The following is a 17,800-nucleotide window of genomic DNA, read 5'->3' as shown; positions in this document are numbered from 1 at the left end:
TACAGTATTGAGCATCATGTATGGCCATTATACATTATGGAGCACTGTGTGTCCATTATACGGTATTGAGCGTCATGTGTGGTCATTATACAGTATTGAGCATCATGTGGGGCCATTATACAGTATGGAGCACTGTGTGGCCATTATACAGTATGGAGCACTGTGTGGCCATTATACAGTATGGAGCACTGTGTGGCCATTATACAGTATGGAGCATCATGTGTGGCCATTATACAGTATGGAGCATCATGTGTGGCCATTATACAGTATGGAGCACTGTGTGGCTATTATACAGTATGGAGCATCATGCGAAGTCATTATACAGTATGGAGCATCATGTGTGGCCATTATACAGCATGGAGCACTGTGTGGCCATTATACAGTATTGAGCATCATGTGTGGCCATTATACAGTATTGAGCATCATGTGTGGCCATTATACAGTATGGAGCACTGTGTGGCCATTATACAGTATGGAGCACTGTGTGGCCATATTTTTTCTGTTTATAATTATTGTTTATGAAACAGTGTGATCAGCAGTGCTTAAATGGGTGTGGTTGGGGCGTGGATATGGGTGAGACTAGTTGTGAAATGGGCGTGGCCTAAAATTTGCCATGCTGCGCCCACCGCTACCTTTGTCCCTCTTTGCCTTCTTCAAAAGTTGGTAGGTATGCCCTCGCATATAACAGCGGTCACTGCCTCACACCGTGAAAAACACATATAGAGGACGTATATGAAACACAAATGTCTGAATGAAGCCTAAGAGTTCAGATTATTGCAACCAATCTGTATTGTCATGTCTCTATTCACTGATCTATTCTCCTCTGCGTTGAGGCTCAGTACAGGTCCAAAAAATGCTGTATATTGCTTTATTTTGTCCAGTGTAATACCGCTTCCCATGATAGAAAAAAACATGTTGACCCCCATTATATACACAAGGGACTCTGTCTAGTGCTCCTTGTGTCCTGCATGTAAAGGATCCATTGCTGCCTGTTTGTAAGGCAATCCCTGCATGTATTGCAGTAGTCGAACAGCCGCGAGACATGCAGGCACGGGGAGTCAAACATATTTTTGGAGGACGCCAAAGTCGATCGATTACCACCCAAGCATGCTCCGCTAACACGTTTGCTCATCACTATTTACTACCCATTTTTATGGATGCCATGTAATACCCCATTTCATCTGTAGTGGCCGCTGTAGGAGAAATGTGCGTCCTCAAAGATACCAGCTGATCGCTAGGTTTATCTAGCCGATGCGTGAAATCAGCAGATCACCAGCGGATTTAACTGCAGAAGTGTTACAATAATATTAGAAAATCTGTTATTACATAATATATTTGGACAGACATTAAGTTCTATTCCGGAGATTACGGTTATTGACTTTTATCCGTTTTATCACTGCGCTCTTTGTGTTTATGTGTGATGTGTCATACATTTCTAACTAAGTCCATGTTTTTAAGAAACCTTATCAGCCCAGCGTATGGCGGCGGGATGACCTCAGACAGAGCTCGGGGAAGCTTATAGGTCTGCGGTGCTTTTCTAGATGATGAAATTCATGTGGAATTTTGCAGCTTATTCTGCAGCTTGACGCATTGGAAAGTGTTCATGTATAATGCTTGGTCTGATGCAGATGACCAGGCGGAGTATGTGTCCTCTGAAACCAGTTGATTAGACATTTATTGTGTAGTTCGGTTTATTACGGTCAATGCATTATGGATATAATATATACATGCTCATCATTACACAAACCCTTATCAAACTAGAACTATGGTTTTACCTTCGCGGCTAATGTGACTTGTGCAATTCTGTGCTCTGTCCCTTGTGGAGAGCTCTAAACTGGTGCGGTAATATCACCAGTGCTGCTGTAGCCATGAAGGTCAGGGCCATGGCTCAGGCTGCAGTCACGCCGGTGCCTGAGGGAGAACAAAGACCCCCTCTGCTACATAAGAAGACCCCGCTATTATAAATGCTGCACAGTACAAAATAATTAATATTTTGCATTGGCATCCATAAACGTTATGCCTCTGAATGAAATGCATGCACATGACATCCCAGATGTTCTAGGAGTCCCATAATTCTCCCTCCTGAAATGTCACAAAGTGTTCAGCAGTAAGGCTATGTTCACACTTTGTTTTTGCTCTCTTGGCAGTAAAAAGAAAAAGATGTTGCTTAAAAAAGCAGGTTTTGCTGCATTTTTTTTTTCTGCGCTGTTTTTCATGCTGATACAGCTAAGTGCCTGTTGAACCTGAGTTTTCTTCGCCAAAAACGCAAGTAATGTAAGTGGGAAAATATTTCTTTTAGATGCCAAAAGATCAGACTTAGCCTACGTTTACACAATGTGTTTTTGCAGTGTTTTTTTTTTTGCAGTGTTTTCTTTGCACTTTTTTTTTTACTGTCAGCTGCGTTTTACAGTACCAACAAAGTATGAGATTTCAGAAATCTCATGCACACACATTTTTTTTTTTTATTGCGGTGTTGGAGTGGTGCTTCTAATCCTTAAATTTTCTGCCCTTAGTCTTATACTCACCTGTCGCAGTCTTCACTTTCTATCACTGCCGCTCCCATTGGTCTCCAACAGTTTGTGACCTGCCGGATGTCTCCAGTGTTTGCCGGAGAGAACCAGGGGTCACTCTTCAATACAAGTCTATGAGATCCTCTTTCTGGCTCTCATGGACTTACAGCTTGTGACCGATACTTCTGGCCACTCAGAAGTTGCAATCACAAGATGGTGCTGTGGGATCGGAGCCATGCCAATAAAAGGTGAAGATACAAGGAGGTAAATATAAGACCACAGCCATAGAGCTTAGATTAGTAGCACCACTCAGCACTGCAAAAACCAAAAACGCTGGAGTGGTACTTTAAAACAGAGTTGTCGTCATTAGTGATGACTCTGAGCGAATATACTCGTTGCTCGGGTGGTCTCCGAGTATTTGTTAGTGTTCGGAGATTTAGTTTTCATCGCGGCAGCTGAATGATTTGCGGCTACTAGCCAACTTGAATATATGTGGGGATTCCCTAGCAACCAGGCAACCCCCACATGTACTTAGCCTGGCTAGTAGCTGTAAATGATTCAGCTGCGGCGATGAAAACAAAATCTCCGGAAACTAACAAATACTCGGATACCACCCGAGCGTGCTCTGGAAAACCCGAACAACGAGTACACTCGCTCATCACTAGTCGTCATGTATATGTAATGTTATTAATGGTCCTTGGGTTTATTTTTTCCCTTTCAGGAGCTCCAGGATAATGATGATGACGCTGAAGTGGCGCAGTTGAAAAAGACTTTAAGAGCACAACGTCAGAAAAGGAAGAAAGCGGTACAGTACTTTACCTGTCTCCACAGAATCATTTTACTTTTTTTTTTTTTTACATTGGGCTCTAAAAGATTTATTGACCTCCAAAATAAAATAAAACAGCGCGGCATGCTGTATAAAATCCATCAACGTTTGCTCACGTTTCCACTCCCACACTACTGGTTCTTCATCAATGACCCTCTCGGTAGATCTTGTTCCTTGGGTATTATGTCTGCCAGGGTAAAAATGACAAGCAGCTAATCAAGATAGGACCCTCGTGGATCTAGACCTAGACTTTCAGCTGCCATGGCATTACATCCGATAAGGGGGCATTACATATGAGGGGGTACATATGGAACCCCCTCACTATAAAACCGCCTGGATCCTGCAGTCAGCATTGATTGCAAGGTTTAAGCGACCATGATCAGAGTTCTCTCCACTCCTGGACATTAGAATGGGGTGCCAGCTCTATAATACTCCCTGTGCCAGCGGTAAAGTGCACCTACAAGTAATGGCATGGGCACCCCTCTTGTCTTACTGTGCCGTAATAGTTTGGCACCTCGCGCTAACTACCTACGTGCCACGACTTAGTAGGGCTTGGAAGGATAAGATGGGTTTCAGGTGTACAGCTACATGAGATAACTGTTGGCTGATTGTTTCTTCGAGTTCCAGGTGTTTTTTTTTTCAATGGGGTGAGGGGAAAAAACTGCTGCCAAAATCTTTGCCGTTTACCTCCCATGTGATAAGAACTAAGGATCGCACGTCATGAAGATCCTTGTTACAATCGACATCCACCGTCAGAGCAGAGGTATTTGATGAGTGGTCCGGCCAGGGTCTGTTTCATGCGCTTGTATACTTTTACAAAAGAGGTCATCAGTGGATTCCTTTGATCCTTCTTTAATAGAATGTGATTGGCATCGTACAACCAAATATTCTGGATTCTGAAATAGAAAACTCTATAAAACATTAAGGGTGTAAGTCCAAAAATGTAATTTCTGCTCGTTTTTTTTTTCTGCTTCTCGTTTTATCAAAGCCCAAGCTATATTTAATTTATGTGCTGTCTGGTGTATTGGATGACCGATAAATCCTTTAAAGGGAATCTGTCACCATTTCGAGCTTTATAGAGTTACTAGCTGAAGAGCCCGGCGTTGCCTGGGCATAGTAAATATCTGTGGTTAGTTATAGCACGTCACTTCTCTTATTTTCCCATCTCGCCTCTCATTTTCTCCCTCACTCCTCTTATTTTCCTCCTCACTCCTCTCATTCCCCCCTAACACTTGTTATTTCGACCTCACATCTGTCATTTTCCGATCACTCCACTATTTTCCCTCACTCCTCTCATTTTGCACTCACACCTTTTCATTTTCCCCTCAGTATATACATAATAATAATCTTTATTTTTATATAGCGCTAACATATTCCGCAGCGCTTTACAGTTTGCGCACATTATCATCACTGTCCCCGATGGGGCTCACAATCTAGAATCCCTATCAGTATGTCTTTGGAATGTGGGAGGAAACCGGAGTGCCCGGAGGACCCCAGCGCTGCAAGGCTGCTGTGCTAACCACTGCACCACCGTGCTGCCCATGACATGTTTGTCATCTCCCTTATATATAGTATACACCTGTATGTCATCTCCTGTATATAGTATATACCTGTATGCCATCTCCCCTGTAAATAGTATATACCTGCTGTATGTCATCTCCTCCTGTATATTGTATATACCTATGTGTCATCTCCTCCTGTATATAGTATATACCTGTATGTCATCTCTTCTGTATATACTACATACCTGTATGTCATCTCCTATATATAGTATATACCTGTATGTCATCTCCTGTATATAGTATATACCTGTATGTCATCTCCCCTGTATATAGTATATACCTGCTGTATGTCATCTCCTCCTCTATATACCTATGTGTCATCTCTTTTATATAGTATATACCTGTATGTCATCTCCTCCTGTATATAGTATATACCTGTAAGTCATCTCCTCCTGTATATAGTATATACCTGTGTGTCATCTCCTCCTGTATATAGTATATACCTGTGTGTCATCTGCTCCTGTATATAGTATATACGTGTGTCATCTCCTCCTGTATATAGTATATACCTGTGTGTCATCTCCCCTGTATATAGTATATACCTGTGTCATCTCCCCTGTATATAGTATGTACCTGTATGTCATCTCCCCTGTATATAGTATATACCAGTGTGTCATCTCCTCCTGTATATAGTATATACCTGTATGTCATCTCCTGTATATAGTATATACCTGTCATCTCCCCTGTATATAGTATATATGTGTCATCTCCCCTGTATATAGTATATACTAGCTATTGAACCCGTTCTACGCCCGGGTGGCGAGCATTTATACTGGTATATGGTCTCCATCCTGGTATGTGCTGCTCCATCCTGCGCCCCCATCCTGTCATGTGCTGCTCCCATCCTGCGCCCCCGTTCTGTCATGTGCTGCTCCCATCCTGCGCCTCCATTCTGTCATTTGCTGCTCCCATCCTGTCATTTGCTGCTCCCATCCTGCGCCCGTTCTGTCATTTGCTGCTCCCATCCTGCGTGCCCGTTCTGTCATTTGCTGCTGCCATCCTGCGCCCGTTCTGTCATGTGCTGCTGCCATCCTGCGCCCGTTCTGTCATGTGCTGCTGCCATCCTGCACCCGTTCTGTCATGTGCTGCTGCCATCCTGCGCCCGTTCTGTCATGTGCTGCTGCCATCCTGCGCCCGTTCTGTCATGTGCTGCTGCCATCCTGTGCCCGTTCTGTCATGTGCTGCTGCCATCCTGCGCCCGTTCTGTCATGTGCTGCTGCCATCCTGCGCCCGTTCTGTCATGTGCTGCGGCCATCCTGCGCCCGTTCTGTCATGTGCTGCTGCCATCCTGCGCCCGTTCTGTCATGTGCTGCGGCCATCCTGCGCCCGTTCTGTCATGTGCTGCGGCCATCCTGCGCCCGTTCTGTCATGTGCTGCGGCCATCCTGCGCCCGTTCTGTCATAGCTGCTGCCATCCTGCGCCCGTTCTGTCATATGCTGCTCCCATCCTGCGCCACCATTGTATTATATGCCCCCCGCTCCAGTGTGTATGCCCCCGAATGCTGCTGCCATATATAAAAAAAAAAATACCATACTCACCTATCGTCCGGCTCCACTGCAGGTATGTCTTCAAGAAAATGGCGCCGGAAAGCGGGGACTGCGCAGGCGCCGATTCCGGCAGCAGGAATCGGCGCCTGCGCAGTCCGCGCTTTCCGGCGCCATTTTCTTGAAGACACACCTGCAGTGGAGCCGGAGTGTGTCTTCAAGAAAATGGCGCCGGAAAGCGCGGACTGCGCAGGCGCCGATTCCGGCAGCAGGAATCGGCGCCTGCGCAGTCCGCGCCCTCCGGAGCTGGGAGCAGAGGAGCCGGGAGACGGAGCCGCAAGCAGCGCTGGAACCGGGAAAGGTGAGTATACTTACCCTCCCTCCTGGCGGTCCCTGACTCTCCGGTGGAGATCGCGGTATGTGTTCAGTGCTTACGCATACCGCGATCTCCCGGGAGCGTCGCTCTGTGAGGCCCAGACTGCGCCGGCGCTTGCGCAGTCTATAGAGGCTTCGGACAGAGTGACGCTCCCAGCGTTATATTATAGATGTGTGTGTGTGTCATCTCCCCTGTATATAGTATATATCTGTGTGTCATCTCCTCCTGTATTAGACCTTGTTCACACGTTATTTGCTCAGTATTTTTACCTCAGTATTTGTAAGCTAAATTGGCAGCCTGATAAATCCCCCAGCCAACAGGAAGCCCTCCCCCCTGGCAGTATATATTAGCTCACACATACACATAATAGACAAGTCATGTGACTGACAGCTGCCGGATTTCCTATATGGTACATTTGTTGCTCTTGTAGTTTGTCTGCTTATTAATCAGATTTTTATTTTTGAAGGATAATACCAGACTTGTGTGTGTTTTAGGGCGAGTTTCATGTGTCAAGTTGTGTGTGTTGAGTTGCGTGTGGCGACATGCGTGTAGCAACTTATAGTGTCGAGTTGCATGTGACAGGTTAGTGTAGCAAGTTGTGTGCAGCAAGTTTTGCGCATGGCGAGTTTTGCGCACGGCGAGTTTTATGTGTGGTGCGTTTTGAGTATGTGCAAGTTTTGTGTGAGGCAACTTTTGCATGTGGCAATTTTTCCGCGTGTGGCGAGTTTTCCATGAGGTGAGTTTTGCACGTGTGGCGAGCTTTGCGTGAGCCTAGTTTTGCATGTGGCGTGTTTTGCACGTGGCGAGTTTTGAGCGGTGACTTTTGTGTTTTGGCTTTTATGTGGCGAGGTTGGTGTATGTGTGGTGAAATGTGTGCTGAGGGTGGTATATGTGTTCAAGCACGTGGTAGTGTGTGGCGCATTTTGTGTGTGTGTTCATATCCCCGTGTGTGGTGAGTATCCCATGTCAGGGCCCCACCTTAGCAACTGTACGGTATATACTCTTTGGCGCCATCGCTCTCACTCTTTAAGTCCCCCTTGTTCACATCTGGCAGCTGTCAATTTGCCTCCAACGCTTTTACTTCACTTTTTCCCCATTATGTAGATAGGGGCAAAATTGTTTGGTGAATTGGAACGTGTGGAGTTAAAATTTCGCCTCACAACATAGCCTATGACTCTCTCGGGGTCCAGACGTGTGACTGTGCAAAATTTTGTGGCTGTAGCTGCGATGGTGCAGATGCCAATCCCGGACACACACACACACCACACACCACACACACACACACACCTTTATATATTAGATGAATATGGGCATACAGGTTGTACACAGGTGAAATTAGTTATACCTGTATGCTTCCTGGATGTGGCCTTTTTCAGTAAAAATCATCTTTTATAGCTTTGGTCTTCCAGGCTATGGTGGGTAGGCTGCCTCGAAGATAAGACTGCCTCCAGTCTTCATTATACACGATTTCTCCTCCCCTTCTCTTCAGACGTCCCTTTTATGTCATGGGTGTGCATGGAAATCCCGTTCCATTCCGTTCCCAACAAAAGGGTCCCTGGCATACGGACCCCCCCCCCCCAAAAAAAAAAAAAAAAATCAATTCCAGAATCATGGTGGCACTGCAATGTATGACCAGGTCTGGGAGGAGGGGAACCCTAGCACTATATACGTCTTATTTTACAAACTCTATGTCCTTGGGAAATTAGTGTAAAGGAAAATACTAGGACAACCCCTTCAATGCTAGGTACACATTTCACTTGTCAGCACTGTGAGGTGTATACACTCCCAATGTTTGCGCCCTACAGTGGTCACCGTCTGGTGAACCGTTTGAAAAAGAGGCACACCGCCAGGTATATGCTCTTTTGCCGCGGCTCTATGAATAGGAAAGTGCACTTTTCTGCAGCTTCATATACAGTACCAGTATCGGACACACGCCTGCTAATCGGAGGCTAAAATAAAAATAACACACTTGTGGATGGGGGCCTACGGGAACGGTAAAGTATGTTGGGGGAAAAAAGCAGTCCAATTTTCATCAGTGTTCGGTCACTTTCATCAATAATTTTCACTTATGAAAAGAAAAATAAGTAAATGACAAATCTTCTCCCGTCCATTGCAGGGTTGACTGTACGCTGATGCCGTCCATGTCCTGACTGTTATTTTCTCACACCCATAGACTTGTATCGGCATTTTGATCCGAGACTCCAATCAAAAACAGATATGTTACCATGATTTATTTGCAGACACATGGTCTGCAAAAAATGAAAACCAAGCACATGTGAATGCCATTATAGACTTTAATGGGTAGATATTGTATTATCACTCAACAAACCCCGCCATGACTACCCATGAATCTGATCCATTAGTCACTATACTCAAGAAAATGTGTTTGTTTTATATGGTTTTTATAAAAAGAGACATCACCCGCTGTTGTAGAATGAAGCCAGGCTTGTGGAATGTAACATCTACTCCATATGTTCTAGTTCTTACTCTCCATCCCTCTGAGATTTCTGTACAGTTGTAGATGAAAGGTCCTGAGACTTTGTTGTTGCTGGATTTCCATGGTTTCACATAACTATTGCATGCAGTAAATCTGTTACGGTTTAGCGGGGCCCATTTGTAGGCAGTTCTGTAGTAGAACCTGGACATCGCTTATGGTGACTGTGGTCATTTTTGCCTACAGACACAAGACTTGAAAGTAGGTTGTAGTAAAGTGGTGGCTGGAGGTTTGCATCAATGAACCCTCAAATATAATTTCTATTTGATATTTTGGCCAACATTATGGGGGCCCACAGCAAAACAATATTTGAATTGTTTTTATGCATACGAATAATGCACACACTGGCATCACAGTATGAGAATATTCTCAAAGTGACATCACAGTACAGGATTAATCTACGTGACATAAGCAGTCGTGTGACTTTGTGGGGATGATGCGCATAGTGATGTCATGGTATGGAGATGACTCACACAGCGATGTCATGGTATGGACAATGATGTACACAGCGATGTCAGTGGTACCTGGTGGCTAGACGGGAGACGCACTAATCTCTTACCTCTCAGGGTCCCCAGCGCGGCCTTTGATTAGAAAGGCCTGGTGTCATGTCACGTGGGCGACACATCCCACAGATAACATCGCCCCGAGCCCTGACAATTCAAATGTTGCATCAACGGCGCCGGGAGGGAAAAGATATGTGGGACTTCTCTCTAGCCACCAAGTATCGCTGGACTGGAGTCCTGCAAATCGGTACCCTCGTCGCTATCAGAAATGGGCACCTTAGTTGTTGGTGCTATTCTATGTCTATGTTCATCAGCTTATAAAGTTCGACAACCATGATCAAATGTGTGACAAGATCAGAAAGTAACACCTTCATTTATCAGAAGAATAAATGTGGATACTGTTGAAATTGTGATGCCTGATGGGGACCCTAGCGGTTGCATGATCTGTGCACCACTGTATATGACACAACCCAATCTACAGCATTTAATCACAAATAGTACATATAACCCCATCATTATACACTGAAATGAATACAGATGACACTTTACACCTCTCCCCCACCTAAATAAAGATACAGACCCCCGGTGCCTAAACCCCAACCTATACCTTTACCGACATCAGACGTTCCGCTATTCGCCTCTCCCTATTTCTTCTTATCTCCGCCACAGACCACTTCTTGACGTCAATGTCATCAGCATCTATTATGTCACATCCGGGGTTACTGTTAGTAGGTGTCCTATTATACGATCTACTAGCCTATTACACAGGACAAATTTGGCAATTTACTGTTAATGTTAAATTAACTTGACAGAAAAAGCCAAAAACCAAGATGGAGGATTTCCTCTGCTTAGTGTAGGTGACCAGAGCTGTTACTTAGACATATGATGATCGTATTCAGCTTTCTTATGTGTTCACTGCAGAGTTTCTTTAATCGCAGGTACCTGACGTTAAAATTCTGATAGATTTAGCAAGAATCACTATTGGTGGATTGGGCAGTAATACAATCCTCACTTATGAGTGCCTGGGAGAACGACTCTACAAAATTATAATGGAGTAGATGGTGGCCCGATTCTAACGCATCGGGTATTCTAGAATATGTATGTAGTTTATTTATGAAGATTTCAGAATAATGCAATAAATACACAGGATTCGGCCGGCCGGGCGCGACCAATTAGCGAAGCGTGGTTCAAATCCCGCCCCAATTCACGCCCGGACTGCGTCTGTCGCTGATTGGTCGCGGCCAGCCGGGCGCAACCAATCAATGAAGCCAGGGCCGGCTCCAGGTTTTTGAGGGCCCCGGGTGAGAGTCTCACAGCCCATGTAGCATATAATACAGCCCACGTAGTATCTTGCACAGCCACGTAGTATATTGCACAGCCACGTAGTATATAGCACAGCCCACGTAGTATATAGCACAGCCCACGTAGTATACAGCACAGCCCACGTAGTATATAGCACAGCCCACGTAGTATATAGCACAGCCCACGTAGTATATAGCACAGCCCACGTAGTATATAGCACAGCCCACGTAGTATATAGCACAGCCCACGTAGTATAATGCACAGCCCACATAGTATGTAGCAATGTGGGCACCATATCCCTGTTAAAAAAAAGAATTAAAATAAAAAATAGTTATATACTCACCTTCCGGCGGCCCCCGGATCCAGCGCAGGCCTTTAGCGATGCTCCTCGCGACGCTCCGTTCCCAGTAATGCCTTGCGGCAATAACCCGTGATGATGTTACCACTACGTAATCTGGGGTCATTGCCGCAGTGCATTCTTGGGACCGGAGCGTCGCGAGGAGCGGGAAAGGCAGCATCAATAGTAAAAAGTTGGTCACACTTACAGGGTTAATAGCAGCGTTAACGGACTGTGTTACACCGAGTTATGCCGCGATGTAACGCAGTCCGTTAAACAGACTGCTAAAACACTATATGGGCGCTGACTGGAAGAGAGTAAAGAGGGGGCACTGACTGGAGGGGAGTAGGGAGGGGCAAATTCGCGGCCGTACTGTGCCTGTCGCTGATTGGTCGCACCCAGCCGGCCGAGACCAATCAGCGACGCGGGATTTCCGTGACAGACAAACAGACGGAAGTGGACCTTATTATATATATATAGATGTAGGAACAGTTATTCCCTGCTATCAGAGATTTTACTTGTCACCTCCGAGACAAGATGTTCTGTTATGCTTCTGTCTTGGTTCTGCGCTCCTCTCCACTCTTGGGCACCATGGCATATAACATCTTGGGGCACCATGGCATATAACATCTTGGGGCACCATGGCATATAACATCTTGGGGCACCATGCCATAAGACATCTTGGAGCACCATGGCATACGACATCCTGGAGCACCATGGCATACGACATCCTGGGGCACCATGGCATACGACATCCTGGGGCACCATGGCATACGACATCCTGGGGCACCATGGCATACGACATCCTGGGGCACCATGGCATACGACATCCTGGGGCACCATGGCATGCAGCATCCTGGGGCACCATGGCATGCAGCATCCTGGGGCACCATGGCATACGACCTCTTGGGACACCATGGCATTAGCTCATTATCTACTATGGCATCGGGGAGTAGAGAGAAGCACAGTACTTGTTAAGATTAGTATGTGGGTCACCCAGGAGTTTTCCTAACTTTTCCCAGAGACTGGTAGATCTCCCCTTTTTTTTAGGAGTCTCCAAAGGATTTATCACATATGAATACAAATAATTATGAGGTGGTCATTATGGGATGTTATATAGTATTTCAGGAGGTGTTCCATCTTTAAGATAAACATTCCATTCGTGGATCCTTTATCACACTACTGGCCGCAGAGATCATGTGACATAGCAGGAATTCCAGTGCCGACACTGCTGGACCTGCACCGGAGGTGAGCATAAGTGTTATTATTTTACTGGGTGGAAAACGCAGGGATTCAGAACGGGTTGTCTGACTAGTGGCTTTAATCCCTTTATTATATTTTCATCATTTCAATTACGGTACACATAGGTCCCAATTCACCATTTCCAGCTTTTCTTTTTGAAGTCCGTTCTCTCTCTTGTCTTGTGATTTTCACTTGCGGCTTTTGGGCCAAATTTTTCAATATAGCGCAATCCCGTTAAATGTTTTGCATAAAATAAAATTTAAAAAATGCTCAATTTTTTTTGTCCTTGACTTGTTTCACGACTTTTTAGAGCAAAGTAGTGTAAAAATTGCACTAAAACAACTGGCGCACATAAAGTCATCCAATTAAAGGCCCAAAGCAAATTTGTGCAAAATTCTGACATTTATTTAAAAAGGTCGTAATTTAGAAATCGGTTCTAAAACAACTGGAAAAGCCAAACTGAAGTAAAAATCAGAAAATGAACAAAACGACTAAAGACAACTCAAAAAGCCAATAATTGACAAGTATTCATGCCAAAAAATTGGCAAAAATGTGAATATGATATGATACAGTATATCGATAATGTTTGTGTATAGATAGATGGCGCGTGTGTGTATATATATATATATATATATATATATATATATATATATATATATATATATATATATACTAGCTGAAGAGCCCGGCGTTGCCTGGGCATAGTAAATATCTGTGGTTAGTTATAGCACCTCACTTCTCTCATTTTCCCATCACGCCTCTCATTTTCCCAATCACATCTTTCATTTTCCCCCTCACATCTCTCATTTTCTCCCTCACATCTCTCATTTTCTCCCTCACTCCTCTCATTCCCCCCTAACACTTGTCATTTCAACCTCACATCTGTCATTTTCTGATCACTCCATTATTTTTCTTCACTCCTCTCATTTTGCACTCACACCTTTTCATTTTCACCTCACACCTCTCATTTTCACCTCGTCACCTCAGTATATACATGTTTGTCATCTCCCTTATATATAGTATACATCTGTGTCATCTCCTGTATATAGTATATACCTGTATGGCATCTCCCCTGTATATATTATATACCTGCTGTGTGTCATCTCCCCTATATATAGTATATACCTGAATGTCATCTCCTTCTATATATAGTATATACCTGTATGTCATCTCCTCCTGTATATAGTATATACCTGTGTGTCATCTCCCCTGTATATAGTATATATCTGTGTGTCATCTCCTCCTGTATATAGTATATACCTGCATGTCATCTTCTATATATAGCATATACCTGTATGTCATCTCCTCCTGTATATAGTATATACCTGTAGGTCATCTGCTCCTGTATATAGTATATACCTGTGTGTCATCTCCTCCTGTATATAGTATATACCTGTATGTCATCTCCTCCTGTATATATATGTACCTGTATGTCATCTCCTCCTCTATATAGTATATACCTGTGTGTCATCTCTCCTGTATATAGTATATATCTGTGTGTCATCTCCCCTGTATATAGTATATACCTGTGTGTCATCTCCTTCTGTATTAGACCTCGTTCACACGTTATTTGCTCAGTATTTTTACCTCAGTATTTGTAAGCTAAATTGGCAGCCTGATAAATCCCCAGCCAACAGGAAGCCCTCCCCCTGGCAATATATATTAGCTCACACATACACATAATAGACAGGTCATATGACTGACAGCTGCCGAATTTCCTATATGGTACATTTGTTGTTCTTATAGTTTGTCTGCTTATTAATCAGATTTTTATTTTTGAAGGATACCAGACTTGTGTGTGTTTTAGGGTGAGTTTCGTTTGTCAAGTTGTGTGTGTTGAGTTGCATGTGGCAACATGCGTGTAGCAACTTTTTGTGTGTCAAATTGCATGTGACAGGTTAGTGTAGCAAGTTGTGTGCAGCAAGTTTTGAGCATGGCGAGTTTTGCGTGTGGCAAGTTTTATGTGTGGTGCCTTTTGAGTATGTGCAAGTTTTGTGTGAGGCAACTTTTGCATGTGTTGCAACTTTTGTGCATGTGGCAATTTTTCCGCGTGTGCAAGTTTTGCGTGTGGCGAGTTTTCCATGAGGTGAGTTTTGCACTTGTGGCGAGTTTTGCGTGAGCCTAGTTTTTGCATGTGGCGAGTTCTGCGCGTGGCGAGTTTTGAGCGCCGACTTTTGTGTTTCGACTTTTATGTGGCGAGGTTGGTGTATGTGTGGTGAAATGTGTGCTGAGGGTAATATGTGTTCATGCACGTGGTAGTGTGTGGCGCATTTTGTGTGTGTTCATATCCCCGTGTGTGGTGAGTATCCCATGTCGGGGCCCCACCTTAGCAACTGTACGGTATATACTCTTTGGCGCCATCGCTCTCATTCTTTAAGTCCCCCTTGTTCACATCTGGCAGCTGTCAATTTGCCTCCAACACTTTTCCTTTCACTTTTCCCCATTATGTAGATAGGGGCAAAATTGTTTGGTGAATTGGTAAGCGCGGGGTTAAAATTTCACCTCACAACATAGGCTATGACGCTATCGGGGTCCAGACGTGTGACTGTGCAAAATTTTGTGGCTGTAGCTGCGACGCCTCCCACACTTTTCCTTTCACTTTTCCCCATTATGTAGATAGGAGCAAAATTGTTTGGTGAATTGGAAAGCGCGGGGTTAAAATTTCACCTCACAACATAGCCTATGATGCTCTCAGGGTCCAGACGTGTGACTGTGCAAAATTTTGTGTCTGTAGCTGCGACGCCTCCCACACTTTTCCTTTCACTTTTTTCCCCATTATGTAGATAGGGGCAAAATTGTTTGGTGAATTGGAACGCGCAGGGTTAAAATTTCGCCTCACAACATAGCCTATGACGCTCTCGGGGTCCAGATGTGTGACCGTGCAAAATTTTGTGGCTGTAGCTGCGACGGTGCAGATGCCAATCCCGGACATACACACATACACACACACACACACACATTCATCTTTATATATATATATATATATATATATATATATATATATATATAAATAATATTTAATTGTGATGAATTGTCTCTTCCTTCTCTTCAGCTGGTTGAGAATGTCGGAGACTCACATCTGGCTGAAGCTGTGGAAGATGCTGGGACTGCTACACGAGGCCAGCGCAGTGAGTACAGCCCTGGGGCTAACATCGGGAACGCTTGGCTCTGGGTGGACATTCCTTCTTTGGATCGTGATCTCTGAGAGCTTGTGCGGTAACGGGCAGAGAGCTGGAGACCTGCTTCATGTTTACTGTTCTGTACTTTATTCTAACCTGTCATGGAATGTAAATATACAAAAGCCACACAATTTCCTCTCGCTCAATGTTTAATCCACTGGAATATATTATGGTTGACAGGGGCCGGCTGGACCAGGGGCAAATGCCCTCCGTGTCGGTTCCTCCGCTGGCACTGGCCCAGCCGTCCCAATAATGTGGACACACCCTCGCTGCATGCCGTCTCTGCTGGTCTCATGTCATGATCTCTCCACACTTCTTCCATCTGCTGGAGAGGAGATTTAGAGATGAGGTCAGTAGAGTGCGAGTGCCAGGGGCAGGAGGCCTCCGACATCGCCAGGTCCTGTGACTGTCTGTCTGCATGCAAATTGCCTCTTCAGAGAAGAAGATGACTTGAATTTTATAGCGCCGCCTATTGGAAGCAGCAATCCTACAAGTCACAATTGTAGGATTGCTGCTTCCAACAGGCGGCACTATAGCGTTCAAGTCCTCTTCCTTTCTGAGAGGCAGTTTACATATTAAATTTCCCAGAGGGGCATTGCACGGTAAATAAGCCTCCATACCTGGGCATGCCAGAACTGGTATGTCACTCTCCACAAGGAGAAACGTTACCTCTTAGGTGTCTGTCTGCAGTCACTCTATTCGAGGTACAGTGTGATGATTTGTTGCACCATCTTAACCCTTCACACGGATCAGGTAACGCTGTTGTGCTGTCATAGTCTTCAGTGTCCTCCGATCTGTATTGAAAATTAGTCTGGAGCAGTAAGTCACAGTGAGGCTCGGAGAGAGCGACTGCAAGCAGCAGTCAGCACCCAGCACTGACTGATCCATAACCTGGCTCTATTGATTATATGTAGTTCCCCACATTAAATGTGGTCGAACGCATCCTGCTTCATCTGTATTAATCAAAACCAGAGGACAACAAGTAGCAGCAATATTTTTGAGGGGTAGACGGGGGAGTCAGGAGATAATATTCAACTTTGCGGTGAGATTGGGACATCGGGCAGGGGAAGGTGGCCCCATGATGTTTTCAGTCCTTCTGCTGTCTGTCCGCAGGCCAGATGTGACCCGCCGGTCACACTTTGTCTAGGTCTGCCTTACAGTGTTTGTTCCCAACTAAGGCTTCCCTTATAGATTCATATGCGGAGGTTCCTCGCTCGACCTTTTCATTGAGATGGCTCAGCTTTGCACTTTCTTAAGGGAAAATGACCATCCAGTCTCTGCTTCTTTCACCTCATGGCCATCCTAGCTGCTCTTTAGTAAAGCCTGTGGCCTAGCAGACCGTTCTGATTTCCCCACAGCGCCCCTACAGGATAAATAAAGTGTAACAACAACCCAAATATGATAAGTAGGTTGTATTTCTTTGGGGGACACAGGACCATGGGTGTTATGCTGCTGTCACTAGGAGGCTGACACTAAGCTGAGACAAAAAAAGGTTAGCTCCTCCCCTGCAGTATACACCCTCATGCTGGCTTCCAGAGACCCAGTTCAAGCTTAGTGTCCGTAGGAGGCACACTGGTTTTAAACCTTTCTATTCCGGACGAAGGGGGCGACGGATTCTTTCATGTTCCGATCTCCCCCGAACCAACAACAGGCGAGCACGGGAGTTTCACCTCTCCGTATCCTCTCCTGCGACGTGGGAAGCCACTGCCTGAGCTGACCTTTTGGGCGACGGGCCCCTTTTCACGGGCACCGATCTCCCCCCTACGTACAGACTAGCACTGGTGTCTTACCTCCAGTATCCTCCAGTATCCTCTTCTGCAGCCAGGCCTTTATTGCTGGACATCAGCCCTGCCCACCAGGTTCCACCCTCGGCTGTACAGAGGCATTCTTCCACTGTGGCGTCCGTGCAGCCCCCACTGCATCACCACTGATTATGCAGCTGATGACAGGTGGTGGACGGTTCCTCTCCACCCCCCTTTCAGGGG

The 17,800-nt window shown here is 45.2% G+C and overlaps 1 protein-coding gene across 1 annotated transcript in view; it reads left to right on the top strand.

Annotated features, from left to right (window-relative positions):
- CC2D2A (coiled-coil and C2 domain containing 2A) overlaps window positions 1-17,800 on the top strand; it is a 149,469-nt gene that overhangs the window by 14,692 nt on the left and 116,977 nt on the right. The window contains exons 2-3 of the mRNA XM_069744723.1: window positions 3,232-3,315; window positions 15,689-15,764. Of these exons, the coding sequence (XP_069600824.1) occupies window positions 3,232-3,315; window positions 15,689-15,764 (160 nt within the window). The remainder of the gene's footprint in view (window positions 1-3,231; window positions 3,316-15,688; window positions 15,765-17,800) is intronic.

This window comes from Ranitomeya imitator, chromosome 1, assembly GCF_032444005.1.
Source record: "Ranitomeya imitator isolate aRanImi1 chromosome 1, aRanImi1.pri, whole genome shotgun sequence".
Lineage (NCBI taxonomy): Eukaryota > Metazoa > Chordata > Amphibia > Anura > Dendrobatidae > Ranitomeya > Ranitomeya imitator.
Note: the sequence above shows the minus strand (reverse complement) of the source record. Positions and strands in the feature narration are given on the sequence as shown.